Source organism: Oncorhynchus mykiss, chromosome 12 (genome assembly GCF_057628025.1).
Source record: "Oncorhynchus mykiss isolate SJ-2025 chromosome 12, ASM5762802v1, whole genome shotgun sequence".
Taxonomy (NCBI): domain Eukaryota; kingdom Metazoa; phylum Chordata; class Actinopteri; order Salmoniformes; family Salmonidae; genus Oncorhynchus; species Oncorhynchus mykiss.
The window spans coordinates 39,351,617-39,373,222 of NC_143033.1; the positions used below are offsets into that span (position 1 = coordinate 39,351,617).

The window sequence follows — 21,606 nt, forward strand, 5'->3', positions numbered from 1 at the left end:
TACAAGTTAATGAACTTTTTTATATCATACATACGACCGCTTGAATATAATACAAAGGGCTTGTCCATTTTGTATCTTTTTGAAACATCATATACACAGCAAGTATTGACTAGATCTTACAATCTGTGGACACAGGTACTTTCCCCATGTCGTTTAATCTTAACAGTGCATGTCAGATGTCCTGTAACCAAACTATGTTGTCAATCACTCAAAATCAGACTGGGGGACAGAAAATAAAGGGTGGCAAGTAGGACAAAGCTTTTTATTTGAATGAAACAGGGAGCAGAGCAGAAATTATACTGAACACTTGGGAGTAAACGTTGGATGTTTGTTGACTGGTTATATGGTGACGATCATGGCTTTCACACACATGTATCAGTAGCCTGACTTCAAATGGACCCACGGTTGAAGCTTATGCCAATTTTAATGCAACTTAAATTAGTTCCTGTAATACGCACATCATTTCTTATGTATTTGTTATATATTAAAACACAGCTGTCATTCAGGTTTGTAGACATACACCCACACACTATACCCTGTCTATAATATTTAAGGTATGCATATCTATTGTCCTGTTTAAATTTAAACCCTACAAGTTTTGCATTTGTACTGGCATTGTCAACTACTTTGGCCTGGAAGCACTGTTACCCATTGACTAATATCACAGAATAACTTCCACTGCATGGTCTCCACATTGACTTAAATGTACTCAAAATACCATTAGGAAAAAAGTAGTGAGTTCTAAACTTCCTTTATTAAAAAAATATAAATATATACATAAATTCTATTTCAACTATTAAAATGGGGTTGAAAAGTAAACACCTGAAGCCTGTGTTGTCATGGACACCTTTCCTCTAGCTGTTGCCGCCCCGTTCCATTTGCAACTGGTACAAAACGTTGGCCAGTTCTCTCGTATCCTCTGGCATCACACGAGGAGACTGGAGTATGACGCTCCAGCAGACAGGGCTCACTTCTCACTCCATCCATCCCTACTAGTTTCCTTTTGGATTTTACACCCATGGTGATAGCTTCAGTCAAACACGTGAATTTGAGCTAATTTAGAGCAGTACCCCATCTCCAAAACCATCTAAACATGTGGATGTGTACAGTGCCTCTGCTGGCTAGGTCAAATAGGGTTGCTTCAAAATTGAGGGGGGAAAAGCGGTACCATTTTAGCCACTACCGTGAAGACTGCCAAAAGTCATTTTAAGGCAGCTTTACCCAGATAGATAAGCATGTTTGAAACAGCCTCTAAATCCCAGGTCTCAAATTGAAGGATTAATGCAGTTATTAACATTTTTTCCCTCTCGACTCATGAATAGGAGGACTCGCCTCGACTCATAGCCACCATACTGATACTCCGGAACCCGCAGAGTAGCAACCAGCGTTGGCATCTATTGTCCCTCAAGTCCTTGATAACGGGGAAAAAAAGTTATACCAATGAGAGATTGTTTTTGTCTTTTTGTCTTTTTTTGAGAACCTTACAACCAATTCTGTCGAGGATACAGCTAACAGTAAATGTATTGAGTTCAACAACAGTTCCAGTTTTGCTAAAGCAATAGATACAGCCATTTTTACTGACATTTAAAAAAGGTCTTGATACACCTTGTGTCAAAGTGCAGAACTGCTACATTATTTGTTACAGACATCTATGTGCTATAAAAAACAGCTTTGGTACAATAAATTATCAAAAGGGAAAATAAATCTTTGTAAAATTCACAGCATAATTGTGAGACAAAAAAAAAATCAGTCACATAAAATTCTGCATGTTTTCATTTTCAAGAAGAACTGAAGACATTTGTGCAGAAGCTCTGTTGGAGGAACCACATGCTGAAGAAACAAAGCAAAGAAAAGCAAGTAAAAAGCAGGAAGGGACACAGTCGTAGCTAATTCCATCCATCTTGCAAAAACACCACTGTGAACTTGCACGGCCCTGCAATCACTGGGCCTTGCAAGTCATACATTTTAGTTAAAGGCCTCTTAAATTAGCATTCTCAAAAACACCTTTTCTTCCTATTTGAAATTTTTAAAGATTTTTTTGTTTTTATCCATACTTCAAAAATACAGGAAAGCTATTTTCTCATTTAAACGATAATGTCCAGCTTCTTTCACCCACCCTCATTTCAGAGTCAAAAAAATCATAAGGCCAAAGGGTTATCTCAAAAAACTGCTACTGCCCGGACATCTGTACTTTAGTTTTGGGCAGGACCGGCCCTGGCTGCTGCTCCCCAGTAGATCTCGTCAGTGTGGCCCTGTTCCAGGGACCTGGTCAGGGCCCACCTTCACTGCTCTGGGGCCTCCCAGCTCTCTGCTGCCCAGCTGCACACATGTTGACCTCGGCTAGAGAGCGCCGGCCCACAGTACGCATCGGCACCCATCTCAAACAGAGAAAGAGTGACACGGACAAACCCAGCGGGACAGAACCCCCCTGCATAATGCTTCATTCCTCTGCAACTCTACAGGTCTCACAACTCACAGGTGGAATTGCACAACAGAACAGAGAAATTCAAATGAGAACAAAAAGTACAAAAGAGAAAATAATTCTTGCCAAAGACAGGGGAAAAAAGGCAAATGTGTGGATAGGAGTTGCTGGAAGTGTTATGGTACTGTAGCAATTTCTTTACTAAATAGCCGTTGGCAAAAGAGGGCCACGTAATTTTCTAACCACACACTTCTAAGCTCTCAGCTGACAATAACAAGGAATAATGCAAACCATGCAGTCAAGTGAGAGGTGAATGTGAAATGTATGGGTGTTTCAGTACTGTTGTGAAGTATGCAATGCGAGACAGTTTGTAGTAAAAATCTGTAATTCCCTGTGAACACTGAAAATGGTAAATCCAAAAATCCCATTTGAAAACCAAAGTGAATAGAGAAACCCAAGGGTGGCATGGGGAAGAGTAGTTGGAGAGATGGTGGGCTCTGCACTGTGGTAGCGGTGATAATCGCCCCTCTAATTATAAGCAGCTTTTTGATCTCTATGCACTTTTTTGTTGAAAAAAACACCACCTAAAAAAATACAAATAGAAAAAAACAAAAACATTCTCAGTTTAGTCATGAACTGGCGACAGAACTCTGCTGTACACAGACTCCCGCCATGGGCGACTCCTCCCTGTCTATGCTCTGTCTCATGCCCATGGGGTAGGTGGGGTGGCCCGCCATTCCAGTCTCTTGTCTGGGGTTGGAGAAGGCACCCAGTCCCATGGTCATGCTCCCATTCCTACCAAAGTCCAAGGCTGCGTTGGTGGGGAGCGGGCGCAACTGGTAGGCCTGGTTGCCCTGGGCCCCGGTGGAGGAGGAAGATGTGGAGGAGGAGGAGGCGGAGGAAGACAGGGAGGTCATGGACAGGTGGCCGTGCACCACCTCCATGGAGTTCTCCGTGGAGGCGCTGTTGGTGGGGGAGCGGTATAGGCGGGGCCGGGGCCGTGCTGGCAGGCCCTGCTGTCCATGAGGATGATGGTGTCCATGATGATGGTGTCCGTGGTGATGGTGGTGATGGGTGGAGATGTTGCCGGGGGCTAAAGGGTGGATGGCTTTGGGCGCCTGGGGAGGCACGTGGAAGGTGGTCTCCTGGACGGGATGGGTCTCCACCGTCACAGTCTGCACCCCTTCGCCACCAGCCCAGCCCACGGGGGGAGGGAACGGCTGCCTCGCCTAACGCACAACAACAACACAGTCAGTTTGAGTAACTAACAACTGATAAGAGGTCATTTAACTCGGTCTGAATAAACACACATATGTTATGAGAACCCAACACTTCCCCTGTGGCTATGGGACTCATCTAGCTCATGGTTGATGTAAAGGTTGTCAACCTGGGTTATAGACTAAGTTGGCCAGGAGTAATAGTGTGTGTGTGTGTGTGTGTTTGTGTGACTTGCCTGTGGGCAGAGATTTTCGCAGTCCATGACCTGCACGGAGGCGCTGAAGTGACCTCCGCTGTGCCGGAGCTGATGCGTGGGGTCCGAGCGAGCCCGCCCACTGGTGCTTGTGCCAGATGACCCTCCTGCAGGAAAGAGAAACAGAAGCAGGTTGACATTAAATTTTAATGTTGAACTTTTGAGACAGTTCCATTCTGCCTGATGGCACTGCACTACTGTACCTGAGCTGTTAGTTCATTGCTATCATTTCATCATGTCTGATCCAGGGTTTGAAATCCATTCCTGAGGGATTCCCAGTGTGCTGGGCTAGAACAAACAAAGTGAACACCCTGGGGTTCCCCCAGGATTGGACAGAGACACGGGTCTAACATCATGCTAAAGCTTCAACATGAACACCCACTTCTCCTAGCAGCGTCGCGGCTGCAGTGCTCTCCCTACCTGAGCTGGAGGAGGTGCTGGAGGTGGTTCCCGAGGACTGGGACTGCTCCAGCGCTGGGCTGGTGGACACACTGCTGCTCGTATTGGTCCCCTCATCCGCCGTCTTCTTGAAGAAGCTATGCTGCAGAGCGTAGTAGGGCTGGATGCGGCTCTTGGGGTCGTAGTCCAGCATCCGCAGGATTAGGTCCTTGAACTTCAAGTAGTCGGCTACAGCGTGGCCAGACTCGCCTGCCCGCCGCCCCCCAGGACCCCCTGCCTCCACACCCAGGATGCTGTGCAGCTTCCGCGTACCCGGCGGCTTATACTGCACACACACAGAGCAGAAACTTTAGGAGGATGCATACTATTGCAAAGAAGAGTTATGACATCACAACACAACATAATTGACAGATTTGTTGAACTTACCCTTTTGCCATCTTTGGTCTTCTTTGCACCCCACGTACTGTCAGACATCTTCTCAAAGAACTTCCTGGCCTTGGGGGCCTGGTCCAATACGTAATTGGGAGGGACGCCCAGCACTTCCACTATTTTGTTCATTTGATCAATCTGAAAAATCAGGAAGACATAATTGAGAACAACATCTTAACCTCTTCGGGACTGTACTGGAGTTTTAAATTGCCTGTTCCTCAGAGTTTAAAAACCTTGATCTTTTTTAAAATATACAAATATTGATAAAACATAGAAATAACATAAAATTTTTCAAAACTAAAACAACTCAAATAGGTGAAAAGTTGAGTCATGTCTACTACTAAAAAGTTAAAAAGCATCACAGCTCCCTCTGTTGGTCATTATAAGGTTCTCACTCCCTATGCCTGCCATCTTCATGATGGTAAAAACTGAAAATCTCTCATGAGCACAATAATGTTGCAGGACAGCATAATCTGACAAATTATATCATCCCAAATAATGACTGCATCATTTCATTCCATAAATCCTACCTCGTTGGCCCCACTAAAGAGGGGCTCTCCGGTGTGCATCTCCACCAGGATGCAGCCCAGGGACCACATGTCAATGGCCAGGTCGTAAGGCATGCCCAGCAACACCTCTGGGGATCGGTAGAACCGACTCTGGATGTACTGGTAGATCTGAGTGATAAGAAAGGGGTCACGGCTGTTAGGACATGGCATTTATGTTCTCCTTTTGTAGGAGGTCAACTATAAAGACAAACAGACGGCAGGTTTTCAGCAGAAATAAAGTTTGTTAGCTACAGTGGATGTTCCCTCAAGGTTAGAAGAGGATAACGGGTTGCTACAATTTGGTACTTATGTCATCATATGTGTAGGGTAGGCCATGTAATGTGCAATCTTTTCCACACAAATATGAATGAAAAACATTTGTTAATTTTCTTTCCACATCATACTCTACCAATCCATCTATCCAATAATAAATGAATCCATTAAATACAGAATCCATAGTGGGTCACAACTAGTGATGCACCGACATTACATTTTTGGCAGATACCGATATATTCCTTGCCAAAAGAAAAACGATTAAAAAAAATTTAGCAGCCTTATAAGCATTCTAGTACAGTTAAATAGTTATCACACACACATGGACGCTGCGGTCTAAGGCACTGCATCTTAGTGCAAGAGGCGTCACTACAGGCCCTGGTTCGAATCCTGGCTGTATCATATTCGGCCGCGATTGGGGGTCCGATTAGGGCAACGCACAATTTGCTTTGCCCAGCGTCGTCCGGGGTAGGCCGTCATTGTAAATAAGAATTTGTTCTTAGCTGACTTGCCTAGTTAAATAAAGGTTACACACACGCGTGTCAAATAAGCTTGATGACCAATCAGGACATGAATATGACCGCACATCACATAATAATTAAACACGCTTATTAATTTTTTATGTAGTTATTAGACATTGATTACACTAATCACTCGTATTTCGTATGTCACAACGATTCATCGATACGTATGCTATGACACTGGTAAAGTTGTCTCACGCACCTACAGTGCTGGTCATAAAAATAAGCTAGCTAGCTCATGGATGCAAACAATGCTCTTCCCCAAAAACATAGCAAAACAGCAACCTGTTTCAGTAGCTATAGTTACCTAGCTATATAGTTAGCTAGCTGTCATCATCTAAAATAACCCTAATTTATAAGACGGTTCTTATTTGATTAATGGTGGTCGGACCAATCTACAGTGGGGAGAACAAGTATTTGATAACCTGCAAAATCGGCAGTGTTTCCTACTTACAAAGCATGTAGAGGTCTGTAATTTTTATCATAGGTACACTTCAACTGTGAGAGACGGAATCTAAAACAAAAATCCAGAAAATCACATGGTATGATTTTTAGGTAATTAATTTGCATTTTATTGCATGGCATAAGTATTTGATCACCTACCAACCAGTACCAACCAGTAAGAATTCCGGCTCTCACAGACCTGTTACTTTTTCTTTAAGAAGCCCTCCTTTCTCCACTCATTACCTGTATTAACTGCACCTGTTTGAACTCGTTACCTGTATAAAAGACACCTGTCCACACACTCAATCAAACAGACTCCAACCTCTCCACAATGGCCAAGACCAGAGAGCTGTGTAAGGACATCAGGGGTAAAATTGTAGACCTGCTCTGTGACCTGGGTGTCACAGAGTAGATTGATACCCCATTTCATTGTTTCACATTCCAACCTTGTTTAACATGATCTAATCTAAATATGGCATGATTCCACCAATTGTAACCTTCTGCATTACTTTTTTATTTTGAAGGCAAACCACAAATTCCACTATTGTGCCTAATCCTTATTGTGGCTAGCTTCACAACACATAACATGGTCCGGTCGAGACTCACTAGCCAGATGAAGCTAGCTGGCTGCTTATAACGTTAGCTTTGGGTAGAAGCCCCAGAAGTTGCGGTCGAACAAATAATGCTTTATTACCAACGCGGTATTGTAAACACATCGTTCGTAGCCGGTGTTTGCTTGTTTACAGACTTTTTTGTACAGCTTTGACAGGGCTACTGATAGTAGTGGTGGCACTTCGCTTGCACCTGCAAATTCAGAACACACAACATTCTATAATAGAACTGTTATTTGACGCGTCAAGTGTATATTTTTTCACACACAAAGACCCAAACGGCATTCCATAGAATGCATACTCCAGTAGGGCAACATGGGTGCCGGTGCTCAACCAGTCGGCGAAAGACAACAACACCCATGACAGAGAACGGTTGATTGTCATGGGCAATGAACTCCATTATCTTGCCATTAATGGATTTCCCCTTTGAGTTGTCTCAGTGAAAATTTCTTACGCTTTCAAATTACTTGTTGACTGCTCGATCCACACAGCATACATTGTGGGCTAGGTTAGGAATGCTGTGTTGCACGTGTAGCGCAACATTTTACGTGGAGTCATTACGTCACGTACCTACGTTACACAGGTATGCACGTCAGCTTTGACATCGGTTTTGCACATCGGGGTTAAACTAGATATCGGGCCGATACCCGATGTTGGCATTTTTAGCTAATATCGGACGATTCCGATATGTTCACCGATATATCGTACATCCCTAGTCACAACAGTTTGATCCAATACTCTATGGCCTGTCAGATCTAAAATTCACCACATGAACCAAGAAAAAACAACATCCTCATTTACCCACCCTCTGTCCCAGCTGACAGGAGCTGCCAAAGTCCACGATCTTGATGGCGCTCCTCTTGGGGTTGCACAATAGGATATTCTCGGGCTTCAGGTCACAGTGGATGATGCTGAGCTCGGGGGTGGCCAGGAACAATAGAGCCGTGCACATCTGCTGGGCAAACTTGCGTGTGAGGTTGAGCGAGACGCCGCGGAAGTTGGTGTTCCGCAGCAGGTCGTACAGGTTGTAGGAGAGCATCTCAAACACCAAGCACAGGTGGCTCCGAAACATGAAGTGGCGCTTAAGGTGAACTGGAGGGAGAGGGAGAAGAGAGAGGAGATATGAGAGAGAAAAAGAGAGAAAGAGAGAAGAAAAAAAGACTAATGCGCATGTGTTGGTGAGGTGGATTTGCACGAAATACTAGTGATGTTAAACATAAACAAGGCAATTGGATACTCTTGTCATTGACAGGCTAATGTCAATGGGCCTGTTTCCCAGACACAGATTAAGCCTCATCCTGGTGTAAAACACATTTTCAAATGGGGTCTCACCCCCAAAAAATGCCCCAATGTGTCTATTAAGTAGATTGCGCACTAACAACAAGATGCCTTGGGGTCTTTCTGGTATTTCTATGGTAAATACTCCATCACAAAGTTGAACAGAGGTCAAGTGTATGTACAGTGCATTTGTAAATTATTCAGACCCCTTGAGTTTTTCCACATTTTGTTATATTATTCTTATTTTAAAATAGATTTAAGGATTTCTTCCCCTCAATCAATCTACACACAAACTCCATAATGAAAAAGCAAAAACAGATTTAAAACATTTTCTAGCAAATGTATTACAAATAAAAAACAGAAATACCTCATTTACATAAATATTAAGACCCTTTGCTATGAGACTTGAAATTGATCTCAGGTGCATCCTGTTTCCATTGACAATCTTCCAGATGTTTCTACAACTTGGAGTCCACCTGTGGTAAATTCAATTGATTGGACATGATTTGGAAAGGTATACACCTGTCTATATAAAGGCCCCATAGTTGACAGTGCGTGTCAGAGCAAAAACCAAGCCACGAGGTCTAGGGAATTGTCAGTAGAGCTCCGAGACAGGATTGTATCGAGGCACAGATCTGGGGAAGAGTACCAAAACATTTCTGCAGCATTGAAGGTCCCCAAGAACACAGTGGCCTCCATCATTCTTAAATGGAAGAAGTTTGGAACCACCAAGACTCTTCCTAGAGCTGGCCACCCGGCCAAACTGAGCAATCGGGTTAGAAGAGCCTCGGCAGGGTGGTGACCAAGAACCGGATGGTCATGCTGACAGAGCTCCAGAGTTCCTCAGTGGAGACGGGAAAACCTTCCAGAAGGACAACCATCTCTGCAGCACTCCACCAAATCAGGCCTTGATGGTGAGTGGCCAGACGGAAGCCACTCCTCCGTAATAGGCACATGGCAGCTCACTTGGAGTTTGCCAAAAGGCACCTAAAAGACTCTCAGACCATGAGAAACAAGATTCTCTGGTCTGATGAAACCAAGATTGAACTCTTTGGCCTGAATGCCAAGCATCACGTCTGGAGGAAACCTGGCACCATCCCTACGGTGAAGCATGGTGGTGGCAGCATCATGCTGTCGGAATATTTTTCAGCGCCAAGGACTGGGAGACTAGTCATGCTCGAGGGAAAGATGAATGGAGCAAAGTACAGAGAGATCCTTGACGAAAACCTGCTCCAGAGCACTCAGGACCTAAGACTGGGGCAAAGATTCACCTTCCAACAGGACAACAACCCTAAGCACACAGCAAAGACAACGCAGGAGTGGCTTCGGGACAAGTCTCTGAATGTCCTTGAGTGTCCCAGCCAGAGCCCGGACTTGAACCCGATCTAACATCTCTAGAGAGACCTGAAAATAGCTTTGCAGCGACGCTCCCCATCCAACCTGACAGAGATTGAGAGGATCTGCAGAGAAGAATGGGAGAAACTCCCCAAATACAGGTGTACCAAGCTTGTTGCGTCATACCCAAGAAGACTCAAGGCTGTAATCGCTGCCAAAGGTGTTTCAACAAAGTACTGAGTAAAGGGTCTGAATACTTAAGTAAATGTGATATCAGTTTTTTAATCAATTTGCAAAAATGTATAAAAACCTGTTTTTGCTTTGCCTTTATTGATATTGTGTGTAGATTGATGAGGGGGGAAAAAACTTTCATCCATTTTAGAACATGGCTGTAACGTAACAAAATGTGGAAAAAGTCAAGGGATCTGAATACTTTGGTCCCATCAGTGCTACCAATGATTTTCATTTTTTATTTAGAGCCCTGACCACCTAATTAATATGATCTCTTAGCTGGAGGTAAATAATGCATGAACGAGAGAAGAGGGAGAGAGAAAGGTGTATAGAAAGAAGGGGAATCCGGCCTCACCTATGTAGTACTTCATCTCCGTGTCATGTTTGTTCATGAGCTCGAGGAGCCGCACTTCAATCTGGGCTTGATTTAGAAAAGCCTTCTTGTTCTTGATGATCTTAATTGCTACCCACTCCTGCTCAACACGGTCATATGCTTTTACAACCTGGAGAGAGAGGGAAGCCAAACACAAATCATCGTAAACACAATGAGCCGGGCGGAAATGCGTGCACTGAACACGGGGGGTGGGGTTCTGGTTTATCAAAGCCTCCTCAGTCTCTCACTCACACACACAGTGGAGGTATGGTTAAATACTCATGCATCGTTTTTTTAATCAAACATACGATTAAGCATGTCACTGTTATTCTACACCGGTTGTTTACGAAGCATGTGACAAATAAAATGTCATGTCAATCTTAATGACCATGTCTAGCCTATTAAAGACCTGGTGTGGTGGTGGGTGAAACAATACCAGGTGAGCTTGGAAACTGCTCCACTGGTGGTTGACAATACATTTCATCATGAGACTCACCTGTCCAAACGAGCCTTTGCCTATCAAGGAGTCGATCTCGTAGCGGTCCATCCATTTCTCCCCATTCTTGACGATGTAGTCGTAGTTATCGTCATCGTAGCCGTCGTTGAAGACCTTCCTCTCCTTTTTGTGACTGGAGTCGTCGCCCTGGCCCTGTTGGTGTCTCCGCTTCTTTTTTGCATAGTATACCTGCCGACAAAAAAAGTGTTCCTACTAGATTACCCATTAGGTTGGTTGCTAAAAAGGTAGGCCCTAACCAACACTGTGCAGTACAAGTTGGAGATTGCATTGGATCTTGTAACTATTTAATTCAAATTTAAGTGGCTCATTGCAGGCCTGATTCTACCTTCTTCAGGCCTGCCAGTTGTGTTGTCCACGAAAATGTTATGAAATCACAACAATTCTGAGTAGTGATTGTTCCTTTTGTGTATGTGTGTGTGAGCCCCCCGGCCTTGAGCGAACAGAGTTCCAGGTACAGGTGTAGTGTGTGGCGGAGGGAGAGTGGTGGAACTTACCTCATTGATGCATTTGTAGGTTTTGATCAGGTCAATAGAGAGCTTCCTCAGGGGAGCCGAGGACGGGTCGCGAAAGCACTGGGGCATGCGCCTCTGTAACATGACAACATCAGGGGTCACCTTAAAACACAGACGCACCAAACACAGAGAACATCACCTTTTCAGAAACACAGACACACTCACCTTGTCTATCTCATCAAAACGATTCATTAGATCACCCGTCTTCAGCTACCTTCAAGTGCATCTGTTTTTATGTGGCAAATGTTGCTATTCATGATGTCATTTGTTCACCATACTGAAGTGGGAGGATTGACACACACATGGGGGAAATATACAGTAGGATTAAACTATCACGTAGGGAACTCAGTGGAGTGGACCTACATTTGAGCTTTGAGGGCCTGATATCAGAGACCCACACACGTGGGCAGCAGCCACTGTACACCGAGGTCATGGGCGTGTTTGACAGCCCCCCCACAGCTTATTTTGGTAACTGTCGCCAGTAATAAAATCAAGTGGAAAATCACACTGTTTATTATTAGTCCACTGTCCTGGACACGCAGGCCGTGATGTTCCCTGTACAATAAGAATAACCCCTCACGCAGGGTCGGAATACATTTTGAGAAGTGCCCTTTGCTAGGAACAGAAAGGCCAACCACGAGCGGTGTTGTGTAAGGCAGGCACAGGCCACAGGGCTTGGGGTTAGCACCACTTTGTGTGCGAGGGGATGTTTTTGGTCTGTATGTGTGTATTTATGTCAATGTGTGTGAGTATGAGTGCATGCTTATGTGTGTGTGTATGTGTCGGTATGATTGTGTGCATCAGTGTGCGTGTAATTGTACACGTGAATGACCGTGTGTTTTGTGTCTACCTGGCTGGTGATAGACTGCTGCGCCTGCTCGCTGTAGGGCAGAGCCGGCACAGACTCGTCAGTTGTCTGCTGGTGCCGCTCACTGTACTGCTGGTGTGAATGGGGCATGGGAGCAGCCATCTGAAGCCCAGCAGCGTGGAACGAAAACGAGGGGGCAAGCCGGACAGATGAAGGTTTGCATGCTGAAGTCTCTCCTCCTGAAAGAGAGGGACACCTTCTGATCAACACACATTCAATAGGTTCTCACAAGACCCCATTCTCAGTAATCTCATTGTGAACCCTTGCCACGTTGTTCCTTTAAATAAATAATACAACTTAAGAAATTATGTAATTGTGTTTGGAATAATCAGTGTTTGTATACTAGAGCAAGTATTTTTCCATCATTCTTTTACCAGTGATTATTCCATAGGCTACCATCAACAGACTTCCCATTTCTCAGAAAGTTGTAGCCATTTCGGAAGATAGCATCCTACACGACCCAAAATGCATACTTGAAAACAAGCATCACCATAAACCTACCGACAAGAAAAAAAACTACAAAAAAGGACCATGGCAGGGAGATGATGTAATACCTGCACACTACTTCATCACATCCCTGCATGATGGCCAGAAAAAAAAGAATCCCTTGTTCACCAGATATTAAGTGAATAATTGATTGGGGAAACAATTACAAAAGCCCCAAAGCTGATTAAAGAAATTCTGTAGCAAAGTGCTCCAGGGCAAAAAAGTACAAAGTCCCAAATAGCTAGCTGACAATTGCCAGTGCATTTAAAATGTCAATGAACTGTGAATGAATAATGGCACAGTTTTAGTTTTCTACGGCATCTTGAGTCTCATCTGGATTCATGGCATATGAGACCTTTGAAGGAAACGATATGTTCCAGGAAATATTCTAAATATTGTAAAGATAGCTTTTGAAATTAAATCCTAAAATACCCAGACACCACACAAACTTCAAATCACAGTAAATGAACCTGAGTTGCTTTGGAAAGATAAACTGTGGCATTCTCTGTCCTGTTGTACGGAGAGTTGCTCCTTGGCCAGTGTCATGCAGGATGAAATCAGATCACAAAAAAGCAGCAGCACATGATGATGACGACAGAGTCTAATGTGTCCTACAGCACTGCGCGACTCTCTGGAGTCTTTGCTCCATCGCCCTCAGATCAGGTTCCATCCCAAACAGGAGGGACCCAGAGGACACAGCCCACACAGCCATGCTTTTGTCACAAGGTTGCTCTCACCAACACTCCAGATGGTCTCTCAAATAGCTGGAGAGATTTGCCAGCAAAAAGTCAATGGAATGATTAGCAGTCAGTTACACGGCGAAATTAAACATAGCTAGGGCTCATGTGGAAAGGTTTGTGCATTAAGCTTTTTTAGTCAGGGTTACCAGAGGGGGGGGTAACCTTGGATCATGCTTGGTTAAATCAAAGAAGAGGGATGAGGGGAGCTGTGGAGGCTTTCAGTGAGTTGGACCCTCTCAGTCTGAGTCGTCTGCTGGCTAGTGACTCAAGATGCATCAAGATGGGAGCATCAGCCGAACTCAGACCTGCCTGCCTTTTACCTACTCTTCCCCTCCACCACCACCTCATCACACTGAAGGCTGGGAAACCGCTGCGTCACCACACACACAACTCATTCCCAAAAGCTGCTCTGGCAGAGTAGCCGAGAGAGAGAGAGAGAGAGAGAGGAAAAAAAGAGAGCACAACGAGCTGCTGTCTGATGCTATAAACAGCAATCGGACATCACCTTTCCCCTTAAATCCCTGGGTAACGTCATCTTTCAACACATCACTCTGGATTATATTTTTCTAATCCCTGCTGCTGCAATTACTGTTCAGTTTCCCTGTTGCTGTAGTCAAGGAACTTAAAGAACTGCCAAAATACTCATGAAAGATTGAGGCTGCGTTTCAAAAAGTGAAAGCAGATTTAAAAAAGTATTCTTTGACTAATGACTAGAAAATCAAATCACATCTCACACAATTAAGTAGCTTTCGAACAGAATAGTGCTTGGTGTGAACATTGCTTCATATTACCCCAACCATATTGTTAATTTTTTGTGTGTGTAGAGGGACCTTAAAAATTATATAATTGAAGAGTACAATCAATGACTGTGTTAGGGGTGGCCTAAAAATGGGCAGCTAGCGTCTATGCTAATTGTTAGCATTATCGCTAGTTAGCATTTTTCTATTTGCTTACACACAAAAAAGTTAACAATGTGGTTGGGGTAATATGAAGCAATGTTCACACCAAGCACTATTCTGTTGGAAAGCTACTTGATTGTGTGAGGTGTAGTCATTATTCAGAAAGCATATTGCACAAATACTCATGATAACGCTAAAATCATTATCAAACCGTAAATCCATCACTGTAATATCCCGAAAATATTTCACTTTGATTGACATGAACGGGCACTAAACTGCTGTAATACTAAACCGCTGCCTGCAAATCTACCATGAGAAGGTGGCGAGTCATGCAGATATTATGTAGCCTATGGTAGTGCGTATGGCCTAATACATCACCGGGCCAAGCTTCCTTCCATCCAGTACATATTTTCTAGGCAGTGTCAGAGGAAGGCCCCAAAAAATTGTCAAAAGACTCCAGTCACCCAAGCAATAGACGGTTCTCTCTGCTACTGCACGGCAAGCGGTGCCTCAAATTTGTCGTTTTTGAAGTTCTTCTTGGTAAACCCGTCTCGCGTTGCAATTAATGCATACTTCATGTAACCGATGTGAAATGGCTAGAAGGTTAGCGGTGGTGCGCGCTAATAGCGGTTCGGTGACGTCACTCGCTCTGGGACCTTGAAGTAGTGGTTCCCCTTGCTCTGCAAGGGCCGCGGCTTTTGTGGCGTGATAGGTAACGATGCTTCGTAAGTGACTGTGGTTGATGTGTGCAGAGGGTCCCTGGTTCGAGCCCAGGTTGGGGCGAGGAGAGGGAAGGAAGCTATACTGTTACATTCACATACAGGAAATGTGTGATTTTCCAAGTAGTGTTATTTAGCAGTCATTGAAGGCACAATCTGGGATACTTAATTTTGTGTAATGGTCATGTAAATTAACAACATATGCCCCCACCCCACAACCTTATTACAATTGTCTTACCCTATGATAACCCAAAATATAAAATTGCATTACTGTTTATGCATTTGTTGGCATACACCTATAGCTTTCAAATATGCTTAAAACAATTGTGTCGATCTCTGGGACAGTGGCAGGGCTCTGCTGCTGGGTTGACTAAGAAATATAGCTTTAAATACAGGCTTGAGTTACGAGTAGAATTACATTACACATATACACTGAGTATACAAAACATTAAGAACACAAGGTGTCAAAAGCGTTCCACAGGAATGGTGGCCCATGTTGACGCCAATGCTTCCCATGTTGACTCCAATGCTTCTCACAGTTTTCAAGTTGGCTCGATGTCCTTGTTGATACACACGGGAAACTGTTGAGCGTGAAAAACCCCTTAGCGTTGCGGTTCTTGACACAAACCAGTGCGCACCTGCTACCATGCCCCATTCAAAGACACTTCAATCTTTTGTCTTGCCCAGTCACCCTCTGATTGGCACACATACACCATCCATGTCTCAGTTGTCTCAAGGCTTAAAAAAAAACCTTCTTTAACCTGCCTCCTCCCCTTCATCAACACAGATTAAAGTGGATTTAAGAAATTACATCAATAAGGGATCATTGCTTTCACCTGGTCAGTCTCATGGAAACAGCAGGCGTTCATAATGTTTTGTACACTCAGTGTATATCACAAGGTTGCATTTTTAATATGATCAAAGCCAGCTAAAAAGATGTGGCCTATTTTGTCATTAATTCAGATTACTTTTAAGGACTTCTGAGGTTTGGTAAATTCTCCCCAAAAATATTGGTGCTTTGACTGAACACTTTTCCAAATGATACTGAAAGCATTCACACACAGTAAAATCTCATGTCTCATCACATGTAAAAAATAATTATATGGCATGTACACATGTATCTGGCAATCAAAAAATGTAAAAGGAATGGGGTGAAAAATAAGTAGTTAAGACAGATAATAGCAAAGACATTCCAGTTGCATCAGTTGTTTTACTTGACTGATTCAACTCAGCAGTGAAAGCAAGCCTATAGCCCTGTAATCGAATCTTCTCAGTTCTATTTTGAAATCTCAGTCTGTCTGCAGTGAGTGGGAATTCTGCAGATCATTAAGTACTCATTTATCAACGTCTCTCACCAGGCAACACAATGCAGCAGAATCACAGAGAGTAACCAGCCTTCTGAACCCCAGCAACAGTACCTAATTAGCATAGCCTACCACCAAGAAGAAACTGTGTGATTGGCTTGTGCTTTCTCCGGCTTGCCCAATCAGAAGACAGTATGCAAATACCATACTTTTGTTGCTAGGGCAGAGCTCCGCTCTATTGTCCAATAGGAAAACAAGTAATAAACAAGAAATGGAAAAATCACTGTCAAATTTCCAAGCTTTTTTTAACACATTATTTGCTGGATGAAATGAATGTAGCAGTTTAGAACCTGGAGCCAGAGTCTCCAAGAACAGAGCTCTAGCAAACATCCAACCTAAGATAAGGGAGTGGAGCCGAGTACCACAACCGTGATGGGAAAGAGTGACATATTCTGAATCTTTTTTGCCTGATACTATGAACTTGGTAACCAGAATTAAATTATATTTAGAAAACAAAATCTTGAGTTAAGTTTATAATCCCAGAACACAATGTATTTGCTTCTGACAACACATCATGAATAACAGCATTAAAACATTTCATAATAAAAAGAGACAGTCATGGTGACTACACAGTTGAAATACTTTCCTATTAACATTTAGTCTAAGCTATTGTTCCTTTTAATAGAGAATCAATATACACTACTGTATTTCTGGGGGAGAATTTTGGACAGCTTCAATACAATCTCAGCAAAATACATTAATGCACAATTTAAAGCTCGCTTGGTTGATTCTACTAGACAGCATGAGTATGCTGTTGGGAAATCCAACCGGGCTGAGGCAGCACATTTACGATTGCTTTTACAGTAAACTGGCATTGCAATTTTTTCTTGACAGGCAGGTGTAATCTAGAAAAAAAACACCCTGAAAAGCAGAAAAGGTGAGGCCATTTCTTCTCCCTCAAAACTGGGCCGAAGTTCAGTGACAACTAAAGTGGAGTTGAGCTATAGTCCACCAGAGGTCAATTGAAACTACAGCTACAGCAGTTTTAATTGATTCATCAATTACACAAACAAACTTAGCCTAAGAGTCAAACCTGGTGTCTGTTCATCAATGAATTTATGTATTTATTTATTTGTACATTATTTACTCATTTCTGCCTTCAATATGATAATACATTTTATCCTTTTTTGTTGATACTTTTGTCCTAAGTGCCAGATCAATTCCCACTTTTTACACCAGGCCTGATGTCAGGGCTGGGACGATTCTGGAATTTTGCATAACGATTAATTGTTATGCAAATTGCACAGTTGTCAGAATTGTAATTTTTACAAACAAAATAAATAAAGTGTAATGCATCTTTGAAAATTTGCTACGACATACAAAATGAATACAGCACCTCTTTGGTGACATCCACGTCACAAAAATGAATGGTTTTGACTACTTGGAACTTTTGGAAATTAAGCTTTTCCTCCCAACTGTGCTCGTAAAATGATTACCAATTTGACCTACTTCATGTAAAAACTAACTGCTATTGGGTAAACTGCTTGAATAAAAAGTTGAATTCTACCTTCTCCTAAAATTAAGGTATTAAAGCGATGATAAATATTTTCGGGTTCGCGATTATTGTCCATAATTCTTAGTTGCACGATTATCCAATAATTGTGCCAGCTCTATCCGGGGTTTGAAACAGCAACTTTTCCACTACTGGTCCACCTCTAACCTCTAGGCTACCTGCAGCCCCCAAAATAATGATGAGCAGTGCTGTTCTGTCACACCATTAGCTAATCAATGTCAAGGAGTAGTACGCCTACTCAAATATGTTTCACTTACTCTGGCAAGACGGCTTTGCAGAGCTCCTTATGTCGCTACAACTAACTAAAACAGTTCGACTTGAGGGCTCTATTTTTGGCTAGCGTTAAGGCAGCGCTATTGTGAAACACACATTAGTTGACAATTTTGGATTGTAATACCTGGCGCTTTGGCATTTTCCAACCATTGCAGCATGGTTGGCATTTACCTGTAACATCAACTCAGTTGCGGTGAGGTGGGAGGAGTGGCAATATCAGAGGTGTGTCCTTAAAAACAAGGACATGTCTGTCTAAATGACCTCAAATATTAGCGTGAACTAAGCTAGAAGAGGAAATCAATCTCCTAAAAAAGAAAACATGAATGTCCTTGAGTGGCCCAGTCCTTCAGACAAGGTGACTGAAAATGTTTGATGCAAGAAACCACTTTACAAAATAAAATGCTTTATTATTCCCATACCATTATTACACAGAATCAGACAAATTATGCTACCCTCTGCCTATTGGCTACTTAGTCTATTCAAGCCTGTCTCAAAATACAACATTGCCAATTTAAGAAAGAAAAAGGCTCTTTACTGGACTGGCTTTTCAAAGATGTCTATAAAAGTAAACGTTTTGTGGTCTTGTAGGAAGCAATCACTCCCATATGTCTGTCTACAAATGATCTATAACTGGGCTAATTACTCATTAACTAGCAAAGGATATGAACAAAAATGTGCACACGTGGCTACATGCAGCTCTTTCTGTTGATCTCAAGACAAGCGTATCTACTCACGACCACAGCTGTAAACACAGTCCAGTTCATCCATATATGACAATGGTCTATTGGAATATAGGCCTACTGTTGCTCTGATTGGTTATGCCCCACAGGTCTGTGTAGAGTACAGGCTGAGTCATGCACAATAGAATCTTTCTCTGATACGTTCTGCCTACAACAATCTCTTGCATAGTGCCTTTTGTTTCTGTATGTTGCATTGAAAGTGGCTAATATTGCATTGATTCGATCACAATTTCCACAGTAAAGGGAAACATTGATAGTGGTAACTAACAGGGAAAACGGTAGAAAGTTGAGTGACGTTCAATCTCATCCTCTGTGGGCTGATATTTCTTCTGCGCTCTGCACGGCAGTCCCGTCTCTGGGCTACTGCACGCCCGCGCGCAGCCTAGAGGGAACATTGGTCCTCTCCGCATACCCATAACATGATGCAGCCACCACTATGCTTGAAAATATGGAGAGTGATACTCAGTAATGTGTTGTATTGGATGTGTCACAAACATAACACTTAGTATTCAGGACAAAAAGTTCATTGATTTGCCACATTTGTTTCTATATGACTTGACTGTGATTTGAATGACTACCTCATCTCTGTACTCCACACATAAAGATAGATATTTGTAAGGTCCCTCAGTTGAGCAGTGAATTTCAAATATATATTCAACTACAAAGACCAGTCAGTGCCTCACAAAGATGGGCACCTATTGGTAGATGGGTAAAAAAGGCAGACACTGAATATCCCTTTGAGCATAGTGAAGTTATTAATAACACTTTAGATTGTGTATCAATACACCCAGTCACTACAAAGATACAGGTGTCCTTCCTAGGAAGGAAACCGCTCAGGAATTTCAATATGAGGCAAATGGTGACTTTAAAATAGTTTGAGTTTAACGGCTGTGATAAGATAAAACTGAGGATGAATCAACAACATTGTAGTTACTCCACAATGCAAAGCATGAAAAGGAGGAAGCCTGTACAGAATAAAAAAACTCCAAAACATGCATCCTGTTTGCAATAAGGCACTAAAATAAATTAACTTTATCCTGAAAAGCAGTATGTTTGAGGCAAATCTAACAACATCACCGAGTACCACAATTCATATTTTCAAGCATGGTGGTGGCTCCATCACGTATTACAGGCAAGGACTAAGGAGTTTTTTAAAATTTTTTATAAAAAGAAACTGAGTAGGTAGAGTGAAGCACAGGTCAAATCTGGTTCAGTCTCCTTTCCAACAGACAAAGGGACACAAATTCATCTTTCAGCAGGACAATAACATAAAACACAAGGCTAAATATACATTTAGTTAATTTGCAGCCTTATTCTAAAATTAATTAAATAGTTTTTTCCCCCCTCATTGATCTACACACAATAGCCCATAATGACAAAGCAAAAACAGGTTTTAAGAAATGTTTGCAAATGTATTTTTAAAAAAACAACTGAAATATTACATTTACATAAGTATTCAGACTAGAGGTCGACCGATTATGATTTTTCAACGCCGACACCGATTGGAGGACCAAAAAAAGCAGATACCGAATAATGAGCCGATTTATATATATATATTTATATATATATATATATATATTTGTAATAATGACAATAATACTGAATGAACACTTATTTTAACTTAATACATCAATAAAATCTATTTAGTCTCAAATAAATAATGAAACATGTTCAATTTGGTTTAAATAATGCAAAAACAAAGTGTTGGAGAAGAAAATAAAAGTGCAATATTTGCTATGTAAAAAAGCTAACGTTTAAGTTCCTTGCTCAGAACATATGAAAGCTGGTGGTTCCTTTTAACATGAGTCTTCAATATTCCCAGGTAGGAAGTGAATGAATGCTTACGAGCCTGCTGCTACCTACCACTGCTCAGTCAGACTGCTCTATCAAATATCAAATCCTAGAATTATAATATAACACAAAGAAATACGAGCCTTAGGTCATTAATATGATAAAATCCAGAAACTATCATTTCGAAAACAAACGTTTATTCTTTCAGTGAAATACGGAACAGTTCCGTATTTTATCTAACGCGTGGCATCCCTAAGTCTGTATATTGCTGTTACATTGCACAACCTTCAACGTTATGTCATAATTATGTACAATTCCAGCAAATTAATTACTGTCTTTGTTAGGAAGAAATGGTCTTCACACCGTTCGTTAAGAGCCAGGCAGCCCAAACTGCTGCATATACCCTGACTGCTTGCACAGAACGCAAGAGAAGTGACACAATTTCCCTAGTAAAAATAAATTAATCTTAGCAGGCAATATTAACTAAATATGCAGGTGTAAAAATATATACATGTGTATTGATTTTAAGAAAGGCATTGATGTTTATGGTTAGGTACACATTGGTGCAATGACCGTGCTTTTTTCGCGAATGTGCTTGTTAAATCGTCAACCATTTGGCAAAGTAGGCTTTGATTCGATGATAAATGAACAGGTACCGCATCGATTGTATGCAACGCAGGACAAGCTAGATAAACTAGTAATATCATCAACCATGATAGTTAACTAGTGATTATGTTAATATTTATAGTTTTTTTTATTCGATAAGTTTAATGTTAGCTAGCAACTTACCTTGGCTCCTTGCTGCACTCACGTAAAAGGTAGCCAGCCTGCCACGCAGTCTCCTCGTGG

At 42.2% G+C, this 21,606-nt stretch overlaps 1 protein-coding gene across 8 annotated transcripts in view; it reads right to left on the bottom strand.

Moving 5' to 3' along the window:
- Window positions 1–21,606, bottom strand: part of LOC110537568 (dual specificity tyrosine-phosphorylation-regulated kinase 1A) — a 44,871-nt gene continuing 23,265 nt past the window's right edge. For 4 of the 8 annotated variants that reach the window (XM_021623708.3, XM_021623714.3, XM_021623711.3 and 1 more), the window contains 10 exons: window positions 12,215–12,411; window positions 11,347–11,439; window positions 10,832–11,020; window positions 10,318–10,465; window positions 7,924–8,210; window positions 5,252–5,398; window positions 4,719–4,859; window positions 4,314–4,617; window positions 3,876–4,000; window positions 1–3,651 (listed from right to left, as the gene is read on the bottom strand). In XM_021623708.3, coding sequence (XP_021479383.3) covers window positions 3,052–3,651; window positions 3,876–4,000; window positions 4,314–4,617; window positions 4,719–4,859; window positions 5,252–5,398; window positions 7,924–8,210; window positions 10,318–10,465; window positions 10,832–11,020; window positions 11,347–11,439; window positions 12,215–12,411 — 2,231 coding nt within the window. In that variant the 3' untranslated portion in view covers window positions 1–3,051. Of the gene's footprint in view, window positions 3,652–3,875; window positions 4,001–4,313; window positions 4,618–4,718; window positions 4,860–5,251; window positions 5,399–7,923; window positions 8,211–10,317; window positions 10,466–10,831; window positions 11,021–11,346; window positions 11,467–12,214; window positions 12,412–21,606 lie in introns of all 8 variants that reach the window. The other 4 variants (XM_021623707.3, XM_021623712.3, XM_021623709.3 and 1 more) reach the window with 1 other exon arrangement.